Source organism: Muntiacus reevesi, chromosome 1 (assembly GCF_963930625.1).
Source record: "Muntiacus reevesi chromosome 1, mMunRee1.1, whole genome shotgun sequence".
NCBI classification, from domain to species: domain Eukaryota; kingdom Metazoa; phylum Chordata; class Mammalia; order Artiodactyla; family Cervidae; genus Muntiacus; species Muntiacus reevesi.
Window position 1 is genome coordinate 38,306,452 of NC_089249.1, and position 24,565 is coordinate 38,331,016.

At 38.4% G+C, this 24,565-nt stretch overlaps 1 protein-coding gene across 1 annotated transcript in view; it reads left to right on the plus strand.

Moving 5' to 3' along the window:
- SLC15A5 (solute carrier family 15 member 5) overlaps positions 1 to 24,565 on the plus strand; it is a 90,379-nt gene that overhangs the window by 20,545 nt on the left and 45,269 nt on the right. Inside the window, exons 4-5 of the mRNA XM_065932600.1 lie at positions 6,126 to 6,379; positions 12,114 to 12,303. Of these exons, the coding sequence (XP_065788672.1) occupies positions 6,126 to 6,379; positions 12,114 to 12,303 (444 nt within the window). The remainder of the gene's footprint in view (positions 1 to 6,125; positions 6,380 to 12,113; positions 12,304 to 24,565) is intronic.

The window sequence follows — 24,565 nt, forward strand, 5'->3', positions numbered from 1 at the left end:
CGGCTGAGTAATATTCCATGGTGTATATGTACCACAGCTTCCTTATTCACTCATCTGCTGATGGGCATCTAGGTTGCTTCCATGTCCTGGCTATTATAAACAGTGCTGCGATGAACATTGGGGTGCACGTGTCTCTTTCAGATCTGGATTCCTCAGTGTGTATGCCCAGAAGTGGTATTGCTGGGTCATATGGTAGTTCTATTTCCAATTTTTTAAGAAATCTCCACACTGTTTTCCATAGTGGCTGTACTAGTTTGCATTCCCACCAACAGTGTAAGAGGGTTCCCTTTTCTCCACACCCTCTCCAGCATTTATTGCTTGTAGACTTTTGGATAGCAGCCATCCTGACTGGCGTGTAATGGTACCTCATTGTGGTTTTGATTTGCATTTCTCTGATAATGAGTGATGTGGAGCATCTTTTCATGTGTTTGTTAGCCATCTGTATGTCTTCTTTGGAGAAATGTCTGTTTAGTTCTTTGGCCCATTTTTTGATTGGGTCATTTATTTTTCTGGAATTGAGCTGCAGGAGTTGCTTGTATATTTTTGAGATTAATCCTTTGTCTGTTTCCTCATTTGCTATTATTTTCTCCCAATCTGAGGGCTGTCTTTTCACCTTACTTATAGTTTCCTTTGTTGTGCAAAAACTTTTAAGTTTCATTAGGTCCCATTTGTTTATTTTTGCTTTTATTTCCAATATTCTGGGAGGTGGGTCATAGAAGATCTTGCTGTGATTTATGCCAGAGAGTGTTTTGCCTATGTTCTCCTCTAGGAGTTTTATAGTTTCTGGTCTTACATTTAGATCTTTAATCCATTTTGAGTTTATTTTTGTGTATGGTGTTAGAAAGTGTTCTAGTTTCATTCTTTTACAAGTGGTTGACCAGTTTTCCCAGCACCACTTGTTAAAGAGATTGTCTTTTTTCCGTTGTATATCCTTGCCTCCTTTGTCAAAGATAAGGTGTCCATAGGTTTGTGGATTTATCTCTGGGCTTTCTATTCTGTTCCATTGATCTATATTTCTGTCTTTGTGCCAGTACCATACTGTCTTGATGACTGTGGCTTTGCATGACATGATCCTCTACATAGAAAACCCTAAAGACTCTTCCAGAAAATTACTAGAGCTAATCAATGAATATAGTAAAGTTGCAGGATATAAAATTAACACACAGAAATCCCTTGCATTCCTATATACTAACAATGAAAAAACAGAAAGAGAAATTATGGAAACAATACCATTCACCATTGCAACAAAAAGAATAAAATACTTAGGAGTATATCTACCTAAAGAAACAAAAGACCTATACACAGAAAACTATAAAACATTGATGAAAGAAATCAAAGAGGACACAAACAGATGGAGAAACATACCGTGTTCATGGATTGGAAGAATCAATATTGTCAAAATGGCTATTCTACCCAAAGCAATCTATAGATTCAATGCAATCCCTATCAAGCTACCAACGGTATTTTTCACAGAACTAGAACAAATAATTTCACAATTTGTATGGAAATACAAAAAACCTCGAATAGCCAAAGTAATCTTGAGAAAGAAGAATGGAACTGGAGGAATCAACCTGCCTGACTTCAGTCCATCTAGTTTATTGTCCACTCTTTCTCCTTGGTCACCTTTTCTCATTCTTATGAGAATGGAGTTGTTGATCAGTCACTCAGTTGTGTCCAACTCTTTGCAACCCTATGGACTGCAGCATTCCAGGTTTCCCTGTCCTTTATTATCTCGCAAAGTTTGCTCAGACTTATGTCCATTGATGCCATCCAACCATCTCATCCTCTGTCGTCCTCTTCTCCTCCTGCCCTCAGTCTTTCCCAGCATCAGGGTCTTGAGTCAGCTCTTCACATCAGATGGTCAAAGTATTGAAACACAGCCCTGGGATTTATTCCAGGACCCCAATCTTCTCTCTTCGCCCTCTTTCCTTAAGTGACCCACACCAAACACTCCATTTCATTTAACCTCTCTCCTCATCTTGAAACTCACATTTCTGACTTCCTATTCACCATTTTTATTTGGTTATCTAGGGGTCATCTCAAATTTAAGCTGACCAAACCTCAACTCTTAATTCATCCAACTGCAAATGTGCTTGTCTTTTCCATCTTTTGTAAGGGGAACAGAAGTAGCATTCTCAAATCTTCTCATTTCTTCAGCCTCCCCGCATGTCAAAATATCCCGTTGATTCTTCAACAACACATCTTAGTCTTTTTTTAACATTTTATTTTATATTGAAGTATAGGTGATTAGGTGATAGGTGATTAACAATGTTGTATTACATATGTACAGTGAAGTGATTTAGTTTTACAAGTATTTATTCTTTTTGAAATTCTTTTCCCATTTAGGTAGTTATACAATATTGAGTAGAGTTCCCTGTGCTATACAGTAGGTCTTTGTTGGTTATCCATTTTAAATATAGCAGTGTGCACATTATATGTGATGAAAACTCAGCCATTAAGAAGAATGAAATAACGCCATTTATGGCAGCGTGGATGGACTTAGTGATTGTCAGTATATACTGAGTGAAATAAATCAGAAGAGAAAGACAGTTATCATAATGCTATCACTTATATGAATCTAAAAAAGATACAAATGAACTTATTTATAAAACAGAAACAGACTAACAAACTTAGTGAATTTATGGCTAGCAGGGAGGAAGGATTTGGGGGGGTGGGTAGTTAGGGGTTTTGTCATTGACTTGTAAACACATCCTGTTCTGTTCACTTCTCTTCTTGCTGCTCTCTGGTCAAGTCATCACTACCTGTTAACTGTCTTCCATCTTTGTCTCTTGTTCCTTAAAAACCATTATGCACGCAACTACAAGTTCCAGAGTAACTTTTCTAAAATGTACATCATATCTTATGTCTACTCTGTGTAAAATTTCTTAATGGTTTCTCATAACATGAAAAATAAATTCCAGGTTCCTTACTTTGGCCCGTAAAGTCTGACCCTGACCAACTCTTAGACCTTATTTCCTTCCAACATTCTGAGCTATAGCTTCATTGACTTTTACTGTTTCTGAGCCTCTCCCAGCTCATTTCTACTTCATGACATGCTTGGTATATGCTTCCTCTGGGTCATTTTGTCTATTTCCAGTCTATTCAACTCTCAATTCAAATTTCAACTCTTTAGGTGTCGTCTACACCCAACCCCAGGCTTCCCAGGTAGATCAGTGGTATAGAATCCGCCTGTCAATGCAAGAGACACTGGAGATGCAGGTTTGACTCTTGGGTCGAGAAGATCCCCTGGAGTAGGAAATGGCAAATCACTCCAGTATTCTTGCCTGGGAAATGCCATGAATGGAAGAGCCTGGTGGGCCACAGTCCATGGGATCACAAAGAGTCTGACATGACTGAACAGGAACATACACACCTTTCTTCTCCAGTCTCTATCTTATAACTTCACTTTGTCTTCACCATTGAACTCACCTAGTATTTCCCAGAGTGTGTAGTGTCTTCTCAGGGACCTATAGATCTTTCTTCACTACTATATTCTTAAGGACCAGAAAAGTTACTGGCACACAGTAGGTATGTAATAAATATATTAAATGAATGAATGAATGTTGGCATTCACATGTGTTTGGCATCACTTATGCACACTTCAAGGGCTAGCTAAAATTTTAGACCTCGTTCATACTTAATCATTTCTTGTTCTTAATCATTTTGTTTTTATTGTTTCATATCACCATATCAGATACAATTTTACTTGTTTAAATAAATTCATTTTTCAAAGTGTGTATTCAAGGTAGGCTACTCAAAACTTGGTCCATCAACCAATGCTTATCATAAATTGCTACTAGTGTGAAACAAAGAAAAAACAAACAAACAAACAAAACAAATGAAAAAAAGTCACTGGGAGAAAACATGTAGAAGTATTATGGAAAGTTACATCATATATCTGTTGAATTTAATACTCAGATGATCAGGTTTTGTATTTTGTATCTTTGTTTTTATGTTATTTCTTAAGTATTTCATTTTATCATACTTCACAAATGTATTGACTATTATAGTTTTAAAAAACTTTTAACTTTTAACACAGCTAATTTCAGAAGCACTAATTCAAACTCCCTTTCTTTAGAAATAATAAGATAGCAATATTAACTATTTAATGAGATTGGAGACATCAATTTATCACACATAAAAGCAGATCCCAGTTTTCCTTGAGACATAGTGATTTATTTATGTGAAGAAGAAATAGTGAATTTAAAACATTATATTCAATAAAATCCTGAATTTAAAACATAGGAAGGAAATTACAGAAAATGCCTCTGGAAATAATCTTTTACCCTTAAAATAGTTATCATTTAATAATAAAGCCTATTTGAAAGCACAGAGTAAGTTGGATCAATACCAGTAATAACCCTTCTGACTACTCGGTACTATTTCACAAGAGTTGAGCAGAGAACAGGTTGATGAGCAACTGAAGCAGGATCAGAAGGAAATGTCAGGAAGCTAAGCCTCCAAGCCCAGACCTGTTCAAATTCAGTCTCTAGACTATTCATCAAGACATTTTCAGTTCTCATCTTACCAAAACCTTAAACAAACTAATTGAAGTAGCTGGGAAAGTTTCCTAACAGAGCAGTTCTTCCTCCAATAGTAAAGAGATGTCCCAATTATTCCATTGTTAAGAGACACAAACCTTGGCCGCTCACAGGGACGTCTGTCTCCTTTGGACTTCTCAGTTCTGGGAGCCTTTCATCCAAGTCTGGCCACAGTGACTACAAGACAAAAGCGACAGTAGATATGAGCCTGTCTCCTGTCAGCAATTATCCCGACATACTTCCACTTGACCTCAACACACTTCCCAGAGGCCGCCAAAGAGCCTCTGCTGTAATCATTCTTGGTCACTACCAATTTGGGTTGGATTTGATTCAGTGACTTAGAGGTGAAAGGCTCCATATTCAATTACCAGGCCCCCAGCTTCCTCAATTAATCAAAGACTGACATAATAGGTCTATTACAACTCTTAAAGAAAAGACCAGAGCCAATCAATATCATCACTCTATAACTATAAAAAGAAATTAATATTCTTTATTTAAATCTGAAAACCAACACTGTGGCATTTAAATGAACTTGGTTACAATGCATTTCATCTAGAATTTTACTATGGGAAACTTGAACTTATTTAAAATGATGGTCAAGCTATATACTCTGAGTTTCTAAAGCAGCCTTCTTTGGAGAAACTCAAGCATTTTCCTGTTTATTTCACTGTTTATCCTGCAACCATGGTTTGATGTCTTTGTAATTTGAGGCAGGGTTTATCTGGTCCAAAGGAGTGCTGTGAAACATTGTAACAATCATGATGGCACCTCTGAACTGCTAACTAAACCAGGATCTCTTATCTGTCATTGGATCAGGAAGTCCTAATTGAGTCAATGAAAAGGTGAAATTTGAAAGATCATAAAAGAACCAACAATGAGGTTGCAAATCACTGTTAGTTAAGTGATTGCAAATATCTAAAGCAATAAAATGCTTCTGATGCTAAGGGACAGCCATATAAACCCAGAGGAAACTACTGGAAAAGTCAAAAGCCAGCTAATCTAATCTGAACTTTTGGTGACACTATCAACATATATAAAGTCATTTGAAGAGTTCAAAGTTTAACCTTATGTCTGAAATTCAAGGATAAAGTCAAAGCAGAGAATATATTTCCTTTCATCTACATGTCAAAATAAGAAACCACCTTCTACCTGACAAGGAAAGTGAGGATTATTTATATGGCAATTTATATTAAAAAAAAAAATAGTACCAGTTCTTTGTGTTAAGGCTGTAAAAGAAAGTTCAGGTTGTCTCATTCATTAATGTGTTAAAGTTAGAGGCTTCTGAGGGATTCTGAAATCTTTTACTTTGGTGTTATATTTTGTCACCTTTCTTCCCTTTTTAATATGCCTCCATTGATCTTACCTTTTTCATTTTTTACATCGGCTGTCAGGCACCACCTTGGGCTGGTCACCAGGATGCCAGAACCCTCGTCAGAAGCTTGTTCCTTTGAATTCAGCCCCTTGGGTGCTAAAATCTCCTCACCACTGCCCTTCATCCTTACCATTGTCATCTTTCTGATAGATATTTTGGAAAACTGAAAAATATTCCTTTACTAAATACATAGTATTTCCAATTATCTGCAGGTTGCTCCCTCCTAACAACATTCAAGGTGTTTGTTAATGCACTGAAAACATGTTGTCTGCAGTATTGCCACCTTGGTGGAGGTGTGACAAGCTGGTTGGACCATGCCAAGGAAAAAAATGGTGGTCGCTACAGTGAGCTCCTTGTGGAAGACACAAAATTTTTCTTCAACTTTCTGCCACTCTTTATTTTTCATCTCCTCTACAAAACATGCATTTGCAGGCGAGGAAAGATAATAAGACTACCCACAGAAACAGTAAAGTGATTGTGTGATAACATTACAAGTAGACATTTCTTTTCACCCCAACAAGTGCTTCCCATATACTTCGTTAGGATGTTAACCTATAAATGCTTATAATCATCACAGGCTCTAGCTTTTAAGAACTAAGTGGCATCAGGTATAAGCATTCCAGAGGAGGATCTGAGTGTGGCATTTTTCCTGTAGAACTGCAAGTGTCTGTCAGTAGGTGTGGACATGGCAGACAGTACTTTACAGAATTTCCAAGGCCTGTGAGTAACTCAGAAAAATATGAGATCTATGGGCAATTATGGGCTTCTCAGGTGGTGCTAGTGGTAAACAATTCACCTGCCAATGTGGGAGATGTAAGAGATAAAGAGTTCGATCCCTGGGTCAGGAAGTTCCCCTGGAGAAGGACATGGCCTCCCACCCTAGTATTCTTGCCTGGAGAATCCCAGGGACAGAAGAGCCTGGTGGGGCTATAGGCCATGGGGTCACAAAGAGTCAGACATGACTGAGTGTCTGAGCAACAAAAATGGAGATAAATTAACTTTGCTTTCCTCCTTGACCAAGCCTTTAAAAACTGGTATTAACAAGTAGCTAAATTGGCTGATCCAGTTATGAAGAAATATAAATGATTATAAAAATCTTTGAAGAAATTTGAAACTCTTCATTGCTAACATCTAACTTGGAATTAGAGGGCTAATGAGTGAGCTAAATCATAGAATAGTAGATTCTATGATCTATAGATCTAGAAAAAAATCTTAGAGATTAACTTATGCAATTCCTTCATTTGTTGAAGAGGAAACTGAGGCTTGAAAAAAATTAAGTGATTTGGGGTAATTAGGTCAAACAATGAATAGTAGTGAAAGAAAAGGCAGAATCTTATCTTCTGACCCTTAGTACAATGCTTGTTCCTCTAAACTAGGGGTCAGCAAATTACTGCCTGCAAACCAAATCCAGCCTACTGCCTTTTTCACATATCCTGTAAGGTAAGAAGGTTTTTGCATTTTCATATGATTTTTAAAAATTAAAAAAAATATTTTGCAGCACATTATAATTCTAATTGGGTGCACAATTATAATTATAAATTGTATGAAATTCAAAATGAGGTGTCCATAAAAAACAAACAACAAATTTATGATTACCAAAGGGAAAGGGCAGTAAGGATAAATTAGGAGCTTGGGATTAACATATATACTCTACTGGGTGGCGCTAGTGGTAAAGAACCTGCCTGCCAGTGCAGGAGATATAAGAGATGCAGGTTCAATCCCTGGCTCAGGAAGATCCCCTACAGGACAGCATGGCAACCCACTCCAGTATTCCTACCTGGGAAATCCCATGGACAGAGGATCCAGGCAGGGTATAGTCCATAGGGTCGCACAGAGTCGGACATTGCTGAAGTGACTTAGCATGCATGCAATGCTATAGATAACTAACAAGGTCTTATCTAATGCAAGGAACTACATTCAGTATTTTGTAATAACCTATAAGGGAAAAGAATCTGAACAAGTGTTGGTTTGGCCAAAAAGTTCTTTTGGGTTCTTTATAACATCTTATGGGAAAACCTGAATGAACTTTGGCCAATCCAATATATATATATAGAGAGAGAGAGAGAATGAAGTAAAGTGAAAGTCGTCGGTCATGTCTGACTCTTTGCAACCCCATGGTTACAGTCTATGGAATTCTCCAGGCCAGAATACTGGTATGAGTAGCCTTTCCCTTCTCCAGGGGATCTTCCCAACCCAGGAATCGAACCCAGATCCCCCACATTACAGGCAGATTCTTTACCTGCTGAACCACAAGAGAAGCCCAAGAATACTGGAGTGGGTAGCCTGTCCCTTCTCCAGCATATCTTCCTGACCCAGGAATCGAACTGAGGTCTCCTGCTTTGCAGGCAGACTCTTTACCCACTGAGCTATCCGAGAGCCCCCATATATTGCGTGTACATGTATCGAATCACTTTGCTGCACACCTATAAATTAACTCTACTCTGATTAAAAAAAAAAGAAAGCACAATTGTTAGAAAAGAATAAGCATAGGATTTCTCTTTGGTTAGGCGTTCATAAATACAGTTTTATTGGAACACAGTCGTATGTTTGTTTGTAATAGTATGTCTGTTTATGCATGCAAGCAGCAGAGTTGAGTAGTTGCAACAGAATCCACATGTGGAAATATTGTCTATCTGGCCTTTTACAGAAAAGTTTGCTGACCCTTGTTCTAAACAATGCATGAAAACTAGGCTGATTTAGTAGATTCAACCTCTCTCTTGACTCCACAATAGTAGATGGTGCAAAAATCAAAAATACCACCTCTATATATGAGCATTAATATTATAAAAAAATCTTAGAATGAAGAAATTAATCATGAGTACAAAATTGCTAACTGACCCATGGGCAGCCTTGAACCTTCTGTGTAAATAGCACCAATTCTTGATTCTTACCCCTATAATGTATTGACTCCTACTGCTTCTTTTGACTAAATCCAGTCCTTCTCTGCAAATTGTCATATATTTTAAAATTTGGCATAAATTATAATAAACTTCGATAAACTAATTTTTAAGCATATCACCAAATCTAGATGCCTACTCTGTTGCAAAGAATAAACACTAATATCATTGACCACCTATATGTGGCATAGCCTTTAAAGGAGGACTTCACAGTGTCTTAACCCCTACAGCATGCCCCAGGACTGATTTTGTTATCCTAAATCTGAGTCTCAGAGACATTAAGTGACTTGCAAGTTGCTCTCGGATGCCCTACTAGCAATATGGCCATGGCTGTCCCAACCCAAGGCGGGTATCAGTGCCCACACTTTGCTGTTACCAACTATGCCTCTCTTGCATCTGGGTTAAAAACCCTTATACAGGGCTTCCCTGATGGTTCAGTGGTGAAGAATCTGCCTGCCAATACAGGAGACATGGATTCGACCTCTGATCGGGGAAAATCCCACATGCCTCAGGGCAACTAAACCCATGCACCACAACTATTGAGCCTGTTCTCTAGAGCCGCGAGCCGCAGCTACTGAGCCCACATGCCTCAACTACTGAAGCCTGGGTGCCTTGGAGCCCGTGCTCCACAACGAGAGAAGCCACTGCAATGAGAAGCCCGAGCACCGCAACTAGAGAGTAGCCCCTGCTCGTGGCAACTAGAGAAAAGCAAGAAAGCAACAAAGACCCAGAGCAGCCAAAAATATAATAAATAAATAGTTAAAATTATATTTTTAAAAATCCCTATACACGGAACTCCCTGGGCTGTCCACTGGTTAAGACCCTGTGCTTCAACTGCAGGAGTCATGGGTTTGATCCCTGGTCAAGGAACTAAGATCTTGCATGCCAGGCAGTGCAGCCAAAAATTAATTTAAAAAAAAAAAAAAACCCTGTACAGACTATACAGGTTCCAAAATCATATACAGTAATGTTATACCAGAAACTCCAGAGAAAATGGTTAGAATATACTTCTCAAGGGAGGCAGATGAAACTTCCGCTGGGATAGGCTGGTGTTAGATTTTTGCCTCCAGATGAAATAATCACCAGTATAAAGGAGATCAAAGCACCAAGAATAAAACATCATAGCATGCCATATTTTAAATTTAGTAGCAATTATTGACCTTCAGTTCCAAGACATACATTTAAAATATGTTGATATTAAGGCCGATGATGTTGCCATTTGACATTACTGGCTATTCAGAGGTGAAAATGAATCTCTATTGACAGCAATTATTCCTGAATACTCAGAGGCTTGAATGAAATAAGAGTATTTAAAATTTTAAAAGGAGATGATTTCAGAACTTGAGGCAGAAGCAGAAATGATTTCAAGCTTTCAAGACATCGGAGCCTTTTCTTAGATTAGGCAATATATGAATATTGCTTCACTAAAGATTAATCATACATTTGCCACATTATTAAGTTAACAGGTTTCTGTGTCTGTGATTCATGCTGATAATAACTTTATTCCTATTAACAATAATTCTCGTTTGAAATCAGTAACAGAAACTTCCAAGTTGTGCTGTGAGCCTCTCAGTCTTAGAGGAGCTCTGCTGCCAGCACTTTTTCTTTAAAAAAATCATTCATTTTCCTCTGATTAAGGAAGGAACTTAATATTTTGATGGAACTAGGGCAGAACAAGCTAATGTTCCCTTCTCTATTGCTGTCTTTACCCAACTATAACAATCCGGTTTACTATCCCAAGGGTCAAATTCAAGATCAGAAGATAAATTATCACTAGGACATATTTTATATAGATCAAAAAAAAAAAAAAATCTCAGTGAAAATGTAGTCCGTCCCTGGGTGGAGGCAGTTAACAGAGCAATAGGCTCATTTTATAATCGGTGGGCTTGTTAGCAACTGCACTGACTTATGACTGCTTCTCCTTATGCTTCTCAAGTTGCACAACTGATAATTAGAGGAGGAGATAGTGAAGGTTTCAAACAAGAAGTTATCATCTGGGTGTTTGAGCCAGGTTGCTCTCCCAGGATGGGAGTAAAGCAGGAATCCTAATGAAGTTCACACACTGTAAGAAAAAAAAATGGAGAATCCATTCCTTAAGGACAGAACTTGGGTTGACTTTCTCGCCAAGCCAATTAGTAGCTTTGTGTGCCACTGGAAATTAAAGAAATACTCTGTGCTGCTAATGATAATGAGATGTGATTATTGCAACAAAGCTCATGAACTATAAAAGTGAGAAGATACACCTTTCCTGCGACACGGTGCTTTAGTTCTGACCTAACAGTTGTAACCTAACAAAAGGTTTGGAGCACTTGAAGAGACTCCAAGTTAATGTCAGAGTTTTAGTTAGTATTAGGACTTATTTTAAAAATGAAATCCTGGCACTATGTTGGGGGTTTCCAGTGGGGCAGAGGTATTGTTAGTTGTTGTAGGTTTTTGTATGTTTGCTTTTAATTTCTTCTACTTTATTGTGCAACTTTTTTCGTGGAGTTCCCTTTTTGGTCCTCCAGTGCTTCACAGTTAGTTTGAAAGGAGAGTATAGACACAAGTCTGTTTTCTCTCTTTTTTTCTCATTTTACTTGACATATTAAAAATGAGACCAATCCAGGGAGCCTGTAAAGATAGCCTACATCAAGTAATGGGTTTCTATACTGGGCCCCTCTTCTTAGTGAAAAATCATTCTTACTTATTTTGCTACCAAACTCAATGCTATTTAAAGGATATATTAGCCACAATCTATTGTTGATGAGTGAAAAGAAAGTCTTAATACTTTCTGCTGGTTTTTGCTTTATTGTTGGGAAAAACAAAAAACTTCACTTGCTTATATGCAGCGTTTGTTACTTGATTTCTTATGTGTCATCTGAAGCACAAAATTAGGGTCTTTCTTACTTTTCCAAGGAAAATTAAGAGGAAAGACTAGATGACAAAAGATTCATCATAAAGCATCAGTAGCATTGTCAATGGACTAAACAGAGCGCCTACTGACCTTTATCAGCTCATAATCATGACCTCGAAGACGTGGGGAACACCCAGCTTATCTATCAGAGTACAGGCCAGAGACAAGGCATCTACCACAGGAATCTTCCTCTAAAGTTAAACCACTGTCTTTTTTTCTTTTTTAAAATCATTTTATTTATTTATTCATTTATTTTGGCCTCACCATGGGGCATGTGGGATCCTAGTTCCCCAACCAGAGACCAAACCCACAGACACTCCCTACACTGGAAGCTCAGAGCATTAACCACTGGCCCACCAGGGAAGTCTTAAACCACTGTATTAATGCATGGCTCTTTCCCTGTTGAAAAGCAGATTCCTTCAGGATATTATCTGCAGACCGTGAATTCCAATCTTAATCTGCGTGGATCGCTTCTGCCAGTTTCAGTCGTGAAGGCTGTCAGTATCCTACCACTGCTCATTCTGGCTCCTTTCATGGACTATTTCAGCACCGGCCTGCTTCCCTCTAAGAGAGATGGCTCTTTTCTGTCAGCATGCGTTCGTAAGTACAACTTACCATTTCTAGTCAGTGGTTTCCAATTTTTTTTTAATTGGAGGGCAATCACTTTACAATATTGTGTTGATTTCTGCCACACACCATCATGAATCAGGTGTACATATGTCCCCTCCCTCTTGATGCCCCCGCCGTCTTCCACACCACTGTGCGTGGCCACAGAGCACTGGGTTGAACTCCCTGTTTCACACGGCAAATTCCCACTGGCTGCCTGTTTTACGTATGGTAAATTATATGTTTCCATGCTACTCTCTCAATTCGTCCCACCCTCTCCATCCCACACTAAAATAAGAAGCCCTGTACAAGGCTCTAAGTTAGCTATGTGCTCTGGAGTAGAGTCTGATTTTGACAAATTAGGAAGAAGGTACATTCAAAAGTATTGATGTCCAGTTTCTTAAATCTCTACATGTACATCAGTGTTCCGTTTTCTTCCTATCCTTTTATGCTTCTCAGAAGACACACCTGATATAAAGACTCGGTGAAATGTTCAGTGCCACCAAATGGCCTCTCCTTCACGTAAAGCAGTCTCTACTCCTAAGTTGATGCTGAGAATGTTTTTAAAAATTAACACAGGTAAGCAATAATACTTGGGAGGAATTAACTTCTGAACCAGCAAAAAAAATTATTACAAGTTAGTACTGTGACTCAGTTTCAGTACAGTACTTCTTCCAACGGTAAGGTGTGCAACAATAATTTTCAAACAGTTTTTCCACCTTGAGATAAACATTGTTGTTCAGTTGCTAAGTCGTGTCTGACTCTTTGGATTTCATGGACTGCAGCACGCCAAGCTTCCCTGTCCTTCATTTAAAATTTTAATTTTTTAAAAATCAAAAATAGCTTCATGGATCTAAAATTTAATATACAAATAAGGTCAACTTATGTTCATATATTCTCTCTTTTCCTTTGGGTGTCCATTTACATATTCTTAAAGAATTATCCTCCCATTTTAAAAATAAAGATTCAGTTGCTCAGTTGTGTCCAGCTCTTTGAAAGCCCATGGACTGGAGCATGCCAGGTTTCCCTGTCATTCATTATATCCCAGAGTTTGCTCAAACTCATGTCCATTGAATCGGCCATGATATCCAACCACTGCATCTTCTGTCATCCCTTCTCCTCCTGCTCTCAGTCTTTCCCAGCATCAGGGTCTTTTCCAATGAGTTGGCTCTTCACATCAGGAGGCCAAAGTATTGAGCTTCAGCTTCAGCATCAATCCTTCCAGTAAATATTCAGGGTTGATTTCCTTTAGGATTGACTTGTTTGATCTCCTGGCTGACCAAGGGACTCTCAAGAGTCTTCTCCAACACCATAATTCAAAAGCATCAAATGTGTAAGTTTAAGGTACACAATGTTATAAATTGATACCATTCTATATTGCAAAATATTTATGACAATAAGGTTAGTTAACACATCCTTGACCTCATATAATTGCTACTTTGTTGTTGTTATGCTGCTGCTGCTAAGTCACTTCAGTCGTGTCCGACTCTGTGTGACCCTGTAGACAGAAGCCCACCAGCCTCTGCTATCCCTGGGATTCTCCAGGCAAGAACACTGGAGTGGGTTGCCATTTCCTTCTCCATTGCATGAAAGTGAAAAGTGAAAGTGAAGTCGTTCAGTCGTGTCCAAATCGTAGCGACCCCAGGGACCGCAGCCTACCAGGCTCCTCCATCCATGGGATTTTCCAGGCAAGAGTACTGGAGTGGGGTGCCATTGCCTTCTCCTTGTTGTTGTTATCGTCCCCTCTTAATTTTTAAAGTGAAAAAAATTTAGAACATCTTAGACAGATTCCATCCCTGGATCAGGCAGATCCCCTGGAGAAGGAAATGGCAACCCACTCCAGCATTCTTGCCTGGAAATTTCCATGGACAAAGGAGCCTGGTGGGCTCCAGTTCATAGGGCGGCAAAGAGTTGGGCACGACTGAACACTGACCTCATATTATTACCTTTTTGTTGTTGTTGATATGGTCTACTCTCCATTTTTTAAAGTGAAAAAAATATATAGGACTTCTTACTCAGAACACAATCTGAGTAAAGTAAAGTAAAATTACTTTTCACTTAAAGTAATAGAGCATAAAGTAAAATTTCTACCAATGAAATGGGAGAGGAGGAGCATTCTGGTGACACTCTCCTCTGTCTCGCTGTGGTCCCCCAGGCACTGCCATGGAACAAGAGGACAAGCATTGGAGCAGGAAAACCAAGCTCATCTAATGACCAGAGATTGGGGTCTCAGCCCCTGCTCTGCTCCTGAGCTGTTCCTGGGTGACTGGGGAAAGCCACTTAATTTTGTCTTCTAGTTCACTTTTTTAACTGAGGGCCATACCTGAGATAAATGTTGGAACCCTTTGTCCTGCAAAACGTTTGAAATCATTCAAGGTGATAATAGTGCCTAGAGCACAGTTGGGGCACAGAGTGGAAGCTCTATAAATATTTATGATTTGCAAGGGCAGGTCTAATTCTTTGGTGAGGATAAACAGGAAGCAGAGGAAGTTTGAATCTCTTAAGAAATAGCATGCAATGGCAACATTATGTCTTATCATCTACTTGAGAAATAATTTCATTGAGAGTCAAGGCCAGGCATCTGGAAGTTTCTTTTCTCTTGGTTAATCTGTTGTTATTCTTAAAACCTCCTTTGTAGAGATCTGTGAAGACAACGCAGTCTTCTGGCAACCCATTATTCATATATATTTTTTGCTGTTTCTCTGTTTATAGAAGTTACATTTTAGCATATGTGCCTCATGTTATTTACCAGAGCCATCAAGATCACTCCAGATCACATCACAGAGTAGATTTGTTTTTAGAAAGAACTCAAAGTGACTAAACTCAGTTTATCTTCAATTGTAGAGGTCTTCAATACAAAATATTTTTTATTTATTCTGTAAGCCAGTAACCCTGACATTATTTATTGTTATAGGTTTAGACAAACTATAAAACTTAACAGGTTTTAATAATCCTTAAATCTTACAAACTGCTTTTTTTTTTTTTTTTGTCTGCTTGTATAGAAATCCAAACCAGTATTTAGTGAATGTCCAGCACTGTTTGAGGATAGAAAAGAAAAGTAAGACTTTGTACATACCCTCAGCAAGTATACTATTAAAATATAATGAATGCAGAACAATATCGGGGTAAATTTATACTGCAAAATGCCAAAACTCTTGGCAGTCTTGTATAGAATCATGAAAATTCAGTCTAAGCTTCTGAATTATGCTTTATTACTAAAAATTTTTTTAAATTGGGTTACTTTAGAGAAATATGGTATACAATATGGATTAAAGAACTACTCTTTAAAATCCTTCCTGTGAATTCCCTGGCAGTCCAATGGTTAGCTTTCACTAATGAGGGCCCGGGTGAGGACTCAGCTACATTCTCTGGTCAGGAAACTAAGATCTTGCAAGCCACGAGGTGTGGCCAAAAAAAAGTAAAATCCTTCCTGAGTATCAGTTCAGTTCAGTCACTCAGTTGTGTCCAACTCTTTGCAACCCCATGAATCACAGCACCCCAGGCCTCCCTGTCCATCACCAACTCCCGGAGTTTACTGAAATTCATGCCCATTGAGTCGGTGATGCCATCCAGCCATCTCATCCTCTGTTGTCTCCTTCTCCTCCTGCCCCCAACTCCTCCCAGCATCAGGGTCTTTTCCAGTGAGTTAACTCTTTGCATGAGGTGGCCAAAGTATTGGAGTTTCAGCTTCAGCATCAATCCTTCCAATGAACACCCAGGACTGATCTCCTTTAGGATGGACTGGTTGGATCTCCTTGCAGTCCTAGGGACTCTCATGAGTCTTCTCCATCACCACAGGTCAAAAGCATCAATTTTTTGGCACTCAGCTTTCTTCACAGTCCAACTCTCACATCCATACATGACCACTGGAAAAACCATAACCTTGACTAGATGGACCTTTGTTGGCAAAGTAATGCCTCTGCTTTTTAATATGCTATCTAGGTTGCTCATAACTTTCCTTCCAAGGAGTAAGTATCTTTTAATTTCAAGGCTCCAGTCACCATCTTCAGTGATTTTGGAGCCCCCAAAAATAGAGTCTGACACTGTTTCCACTATCTCCCCATCTATTTCCCATGAGGTTATGGGACCAGATTTCCTGAGTATAAGAAATCTTAAATTCACTTGAAATATGATCACTTTCCCTTGGACAATTCTCCAGTCTCACATATTTGAAAGCATGTCTATTCTTAAAGAAGTGTATGTGTTTTTCTGGAGAGAGAAAAGTTAGATAGAGTTATCTAATATATTATTTGATGTTAATGAACTAAATATTCCCTGTGAAGGTTGGTAACAGACTTAGTGGGCAGGAAGAAAAGGAAAAAAACTAGATTCATCTAAAAAACCTGAGCTATATCTTTCTGAGCACAAATTACTGAATTCAATTGTTTCTAAACCAGACTCCATTTATTTGTTCATTTACATACTTGCTCACTTATTTGCATAATACTTTGCTCTGGGGAAATAAAGAGGTGTGATGATATGCATCTTTTTAACTAGATGTTTGCTTAAGTTTTCCATATCTTGCTTGTGATTATGGAAGATTAATAAGTTTTATCAGGACATAGAAGCATAAACCTAGGGTACTTTTTGATAGTAATTTACATAACTGAATTAATCTAACATTAAAATTTACTTTCGCTTTGAACCTAAGTACCTTGAAAATGTGAGTGAAGTATGTAAGTAAATAAATTATGAACAAACAAATATTTATGAATTCCTCATTTGAACCTAGACACCTTCCTATGCATATCCCATTTAATCTCATGGTAAATCATCATTTACTAGGTCAAGGATCTCAAAGATAATGTCTTATTTGAATTCAAACCTTCTAATTCTAAGGCTGCGGTTTTATTATTTATTATTATTTTTATTCCACTTACTAGCTATCTATAGTTCTTTTTTATTGGAGTATAATTGTTTTACAATGTTGTGTTAGTTTCTGCTCTATGACGACGTGAATCAGTCATGTATATATATATATATACTCTCTCTCGAGTTTCCCTCCTGTACTGGATTCCACCCCTCTAGGTCAGTCATCACAGAGCACCAAGCTGAGTTCCCTGTGCTATAAGCAGCTTCCCACTAGGTAAGTGTTTCACACGTGGTAGTGTATATATGTCGATGTTACTCTCTCAATTCGTCACCCTCTTTCCTTCCCCCACTGTGTCCAAAAGTCTGTTTTCTACTTCTGTACCTGCATTCCTCTATTCCCCTATTCCTGACCTGCAAATAGATTAATCAGAACCATTTTTCTAGACTCCACATATATACATTAATACACAATATTCATTTTTCTCTTTCACATTTACTTTATATGACAGGCTCTAGGTTCATTCACATCACTACAACTGACTCAATTTCGTTCCTTTCTATGGTTGAGTAATATTCCATTATATATATGTATCATATGTTCTTTATCCATTCATCTGTCAATGGCTGTCTAGGTTGCTTCCATGTCCTGGCTATTGTAAATAGTGCTGTTTAGAACATTTCAATTATAGACATTATCAATGTTAATTTGGAATCCTTACTGCTATTTCTAATCAAGGCTATGAAGTAAATGAAAAATCCTTCTGCCATCACAATGAGTTGGTCTTTAAGGTTCCCCAACTCCGTTTCACAGTCGGTCACTCCCTGTCCAAGGACTGTCATGTTTAAGGAGGCAGCTGGTGCCGATGCTGTGATGCCTAAGGTTTGACAAGGATAATGACAGCCCCCCCCCACCAAAAAAAAAAGAATAATGACAGCCCAGGCCAAGAATGAGGGGTAGAGAACTCTCATTTGGTTGGTCAAAGTAGAAATTTAACAAAGGAAAAAAAATGAGCTTGCTTTTCTTTATCTAGCTCATAACAATGTAAGGAAAGAGGGGTTTCTGACTGAAGATAGGACATTCTTGAGTTTATCAGCTAAAGAAATTAACAAGTATATGACCGTACCAATGATAAAAAAATCTCTGAATCTTTTAGAACTTGGAAGACAAAAGTTTGATACACACAGAGTGTTTCATCAAGACTGTATTTTCCTAACATTACACGAGACAGATGTATCTATTTAAAAGTCAGCCTTAATACACCAAAAATCTGGAATCAGTGATATTATGATGTATCCTCTGTCATAGTTGGATATACTTTGTTTTAGCTTTCTTCAGTTCAAAAATGTTTACACCATGAGTATTTCCTATCCTACCATTAGTTAAAATCCAGTATGTGGCATTCAGTAGCTAGTGCTGACACACACCAGTATTAATCTGACTAAAATTAGCCTAATTAAGATTGCTATTAAGCCTTATACAAAACAGAAGTGCACAACGCAGGAGGTAGCTGTTATCTTGGCTTTTAAGTAACATTGATGTTGAAATGCAGATGAAGTGTATTCAAATATCTTCCAAGCCTTCCTCTTTAAAATAAAACTTGAAAATTCAAATCCTAATTCAAAGTTCTTTACGATTCAGGTACAGCCAAGATGCTGGTCCCTTTCTATATAACCAGTACCTTCTACTAGTTCTAATAGTTGACAGAGTTTCTTTTTGGTTGGATTCAAAGTGCTTGATAAATTAAAATCCAAGCCAGGGATCCAGTTACCTTCATTGAAAGTAGGATTGTTTCATTAAAACTCCTTTTTCTCTAGTATAGTTTTCAGAACTGTGACACCAAGAAACATCATGGTGTATAACTTCTGCAAAATACCTGGCAGAAAGTTTTGTAAACATTAAAAAAAAGTAACATGCAAATATCTAGCCTGAATAACTTGTTCATTCAGTTGTTCATTTGTTTAATAAAAGCACATTGATGTTCTTAGATTCTTACTTTTAAAGTTGACGTCAACACTGGAATTAAATTTGAGGTAAAGTAGAGCAGAAGGAAAATAGTTTTTTCCAGGGAAAATAATTTTTCCATGGGTTGGAGTGGGGGATGGTTTCTGAATGATTCAAGTGTGTTACATTTATTGTGTACTTTATTTCTATTATTGTTTTATCAATTCCATCTCAGATCATCAGACATTAGATCTCTGAGGTTGGGGACCCCTAAGTTAGACCATCTAGTAAGTCAACTGAAGCAATATTTTATGCCTTACAGATATGTTTGTGTAACTGATCTCCATGCAAATGAATGACCTGTTCCAGATTCAGAAGTTAAAACACAAACTGAGGCTGAACCTCCTGAAGAGAGTTCCCAGTGGTCTAAAGAGAAACAAAAGATAGAATATGAATAGCTCAATTCAGACACAGGAACATACCACTAACAAGAGAAGCTAAGCAAAAACCATATGCCAAGTAGCAGGTGAGAAAGATCTTCCACAAAGGCAGAAATATATATGATGATAAAGTCATCGCTGTCTCTATAAGGATGTTTTATGGATACCAGTGTGTTCTTACTTTAGCCAGTTTCCTGTTCTTGGAATTTGCCAAGATCATGGATCTGAGGACAATTTCTCAAGGGCTCAAGAGTTTCATCCTTTCAGTTGTGTTACATATCAGAGACTCATACATCAAATGATACATTTAAAACAATCCATAGTTTTCTCAGTGAGGCAAATTTATCCACTGTTGGAAACATCTTTACATATTTATATTGTAGTCTTAGATTTTGCTTCAACAGGAAATGGCAAGTACAACCAAAATGTTTGAATAAATTCTGGTTTAAAAAATTCATTGTGGTCTGATTTGAAAAATTATTACATGGTGGGATAATAGAATAAACTCTAAGAGATTTAAGACTTATAGAAAGTTGTCTACAACCATGTGTGCATTCAGCCCCTACAGTCGTGTCCAAATCTTTGCAACCCTATGGGCTATAGCCCACCAGGCTCCTTTGTCCGTGGGATTCTCCAGGCAAGAATACTGGGGTGGGTTGCTGTTCCCTCCTCTAGGGGATCTTCCCAATGCAGGCTCAAACCCAGGGTTCCCGCATTGCAGGCAGATTCTTTACCATCTGAGACACCAGTGAAGCCCCTACAATCACATAGCCAATATTAAAGCATATATTATTTATCTAAATATAAGATCTCTTTTGGAACCATGTGCTTTATCTTGTAAATACAGATCTGCTAGAGGTTTAAAATATGTGCTTTCTGATAAACTACGCTCTGCTTTGGACAAGTTATGATCTCATAGGTGTTAAGGATAAAATTGAAGCAGTTGCAATTTAGGTTGGAATTCAGCTTTGTTTTGCACCAGAGTGCAGTAGCAAATAAAAAGCAAATGCAGTTAGTTTGATGTTTCAGGTAAAATATGCTTTGCCCTAAAATATCTAGGTAGATGAACTAAATATTTGTGCTTTGCTTGAAATTGTTTGGAGAACTGTCTTTCGTTGGATTTTCCTAGAACAGGTCTCAGAGCTTCTTGGATCTGGTTGAATGTAGGTCTGATCAAACCTTCTAGGATGGAGCCTGAAATTCTGTCTAGCAAGCTGCCAGGTGATTCCTATGCTGTTGATCAAAGACTAGACTTCAAGTTTCAAGGACAGAGCAAAAAGCCAAGAGACTGCTCTCTCACATTTCATGCTTGTATACTGCCAGCAGAGGCTTAGATTAAAAAATGCCACAATTTTGCATCAGATCAGAGCTAAAATTCAGCAGTAGGCAATAAAAGCTGACAAGTCAACCAAGATTTGGCCAACCACTACACTCATGGGCCAAATCTGGTCTGTCATTTGCTTTTACATTATTTGCAAGCTAAAAGTTGTTTTCACTGATGAACATTTGCAATTGATTTTATAAGAAATGGCAACTTTGAGTACCAATTAAGTGAAATTACATCATACTCCCAAAAAAGCATTATTAGTTTGAATCTTGTCAATAAAAAATTTGTAGAAAATGTATTCCATTTCTTGTTATATAATACTTACATAGCTTCAAAATGTTGCCTTTTGTCACATAAAACCAAAAATACTTACTACTGGTTTTTTACAAAAAAAATTTGCCATCTCTTGTCTAATCTATTGTCTCTAAAGCTATAAACTTTCCTGGATAAAATACAATATAAGCCTTTTTATATAAAACAGGTAATAAAAAAAAAGGTGGGGGGGGAGTGGACATGATATCTTTATCTAAATTATACTAAGTTAGTTAGAATGAGATGTATTATAGAAGATACATAGAGAATTCAAATTCTTAAACAAGAAAGCCAAGAAATTCTGAAAATCTATTCTATCTACCTCAACTCTTTCTTTAAAGGTTCATGGGAGTACCCTACAATTTAATTGCACAATATTTGAACAAATTAATTTTTTGCATGAAGGATCTTAGTTCCCTGACCAGGGATCGAACCCATGCCCCCTGCATTGGGGAGCTCAGAGTCTTAACCACTGGACTGCCAGGGAGGTTCTTAAAAAACTTAATTTTCACATAATACCTGAACATACCTGTAATCAGTTGGCTAGTGCTACCAGAACGAGATATCATACACTAGGTGGTTTTCACAAGTTTATTTCTTACAGTTCTGGAGGCTAGAAATCCAAGATCAAGGTGTTGGCAGGTTTAATTTCCCCAAGACCTCTATCCTTGGATTGTAGATGGCCAACTTCTTGCTGTCTTCACCCTTCTTTTCCTCTGTGTCTGTATAGACATAGTATCTTCTCTTCTTCTTACAAAGATAACAGTCATATAGGACTTCCCTGGTGGCTCAGGCGGTAAAGAATTTGCCTGCCAATGTAGGAGACCTAGGTTCAATTGCTTGGTTGGGAAGATCCCCTGGAGAAGGAAATGACAAGCCACTCCAGTATTCTTGCCTGGGAAAAGCCATGGATAGGGCAGCCTGGCAGGCTACAGTCCATGGTATTGCACGTGCTGGACGTGACTGAAGCAGCTGAGCACCATATTAGATTAGTGTCCCACTCTTATGACCTCATTTAACCTTAATCGCCTCCTTAAAAGCTCTGTCTTCAAGTAATGACTTTGGAGGTTATGGCTTCAAATGTATGAATTTTGAAGGAACACAACTCAGTCCATTGTATGTGTGCATGAAATTGGGCTGCATATTATGCTAGATTGGCAGCATTTTTTCCCTTTCTCAGTGATGTGAAAGAATGTTTCCTCATATAGCTAAATTAATCTTAGATTCAGGAAAGCGTGGTAGGTGAGAAAATAAATAGTTCTGCAAGTTTTTTAACAGTAAGTAACAGTCTCCAGCTGCTGCTTTCTTTACATCCAGTCAGTCATAATTACCAGAGGCAGATCATTTTTAAAAATCTTTAGGTGTCATTTGTCTAATATTGTTGAATAATATGATTATAAAAAACATTTTTAAACAATAATAATATGTATGTCATTGCAAAACCAAAGAAATAATTTATTTTTCTGTAAAAAATCATTTTTCTGAAATAATTTACTTTTCTGTAAATAGGTTGTTTTCTGCACAGTTGCTCAGCCGTGTCCAACTCTTTGCGACCCCACGGACTGTAGCCCATCAGGCTCCTCTGCCCATGGAATTTTCCCGACAAGAATACTGGAGTGGGGTGCCATTTCCTTCTCCAGGGGATCCTCCCGACCCAGAGATCAAACCCACGACTGTCGCTTGCCTTAGCAGAGGAATTCTTTACCTCTAGCGCCACCTGCTGAGAAGGCAATGGCAACCCACTCCAGTGCTCTTGCCTGGAAAATCTCATGGACGGAGGAGCCTGGTGGGCTGCAGCCCATGGGGTCTCTGCGAGTAGGACATGACTGAGCGGCTTCACTTTCACTTTTCACTTCCATGCATTGGAGAAGGCAATGGCAACCCACTCCAGTGTTCTTGCCTGGAGAATCCCAGGGACGGGGGAGCCTGGTGGGCTGCCGTCTATGGGGTCGCACAGAGTCAGACACGACTGAAGCGACTTAGCAGCCGCGCCACCTGGGAAGCCCATACTTTAGCCTTTAAATTCCTGTCTTCCTACCTTCAGTATCACTCCCATTCTATCAACCAGCACCTGGTCCTTAGAGTTATCATCCTAAATGTCAATTCTAATCTTTTCACTTGTGTCTGACACCTTCAGTGATTCCATTTTCTTCAGAATAATTTGAAAATTCCTTAAAAATTTATTAAATGCCTCTTATGATCTGACCTCAATCTGTCTTCTCCCCTGATACCTAAATAACTTGAGTTTCTCACCATTCTGAAATTTTTTCTGATACTCTCATGACTTTGTGCTTTTGCTCAGGCCATTCATGCTGCCCTCACCCTTCCTACTGAAACCCTTCTTTCTTTCTTTCTTAGTATTTATTTATTTATTGGCTGCACTGAGTCTTAATTGGTGCATAAAGGCTTTTTCTAGTTGCAGCAGGCAGCGGCTACTCTGATTGCACTGCGAGGGCTTCTCATTGTGGTGGTGTCTTTGCTGGTGGCTTAGAGGTTAAAGCATCTGCCTGGAATGTGGGAGATGCCAGTTCGATCCCTGAGTTGGGAAGGTCCCCTGGAGAAGGAAATGGCAACCCACTCCAATACTCTTGCCTGGAGAATCCCATGGAGGGAAGAGTCTGGTAGGCTACAGTCCATGGGGTCGCAAAGAGTCGGACACGACTGAGCGACTTCACTTTCATTTTTCTCTTGTTGCAGAGCTCAGGCTCTATGACGTGGGTTCAGTAATTGTGGCTCATGGGCTTAGTTGCACCAAGGCATGTGAGATTTTCCCTGACCAGGAATTGAACCATGTCTCCTCAATTGGCAGGAGGATTCTTTTTTTTTTTTTTTTTTTTTTTTTACAGGTAGGATCCCATTTTTATTTTTTATTTTTTATTTTTTTTTTAATTTTATTTTATTAGTTGGAGGCCAATTACTTCACAACATTTCAGTGGGTTTTGTCATACATTGACACGGCAGGAGGATTCTTAACCACTGGACCACCAGGGAAGTCCAGTCCTTCTTTCTTTAAATCATAGAATGATTTCTCTCACTTTTCCAACTGGAAGTAGATTCTTCTCCTTTTAGAATAGCATTATAAGTCCACAAAAACTGAGAACAATTTTTTTTTTATCTTACCTCCCCAACTGCCCTAATGGACAACTTTACATATAGCAGTAATAGGGTAAATATGAAATCAAATTGACATTTTAGGTCTCTTTCTAGTGAATTTTAGTGTGCTAAGTATAGATAAATTCTGTGATGAATTTTATCTTCAAGGTGTGTGCGTGCTAGTCGCTCAGTTGTGTCCAACCCTGTAACCCCATGGACTGTAGCCCTTCAGACTCCTCCGTCCATGAGATTCTCCAGGCAAGAATACTGGAGTGGGTTGCCATTCCCTTCTCCAGGGGATCTTCTTGACCCAGGGATCAAACCCAGGTG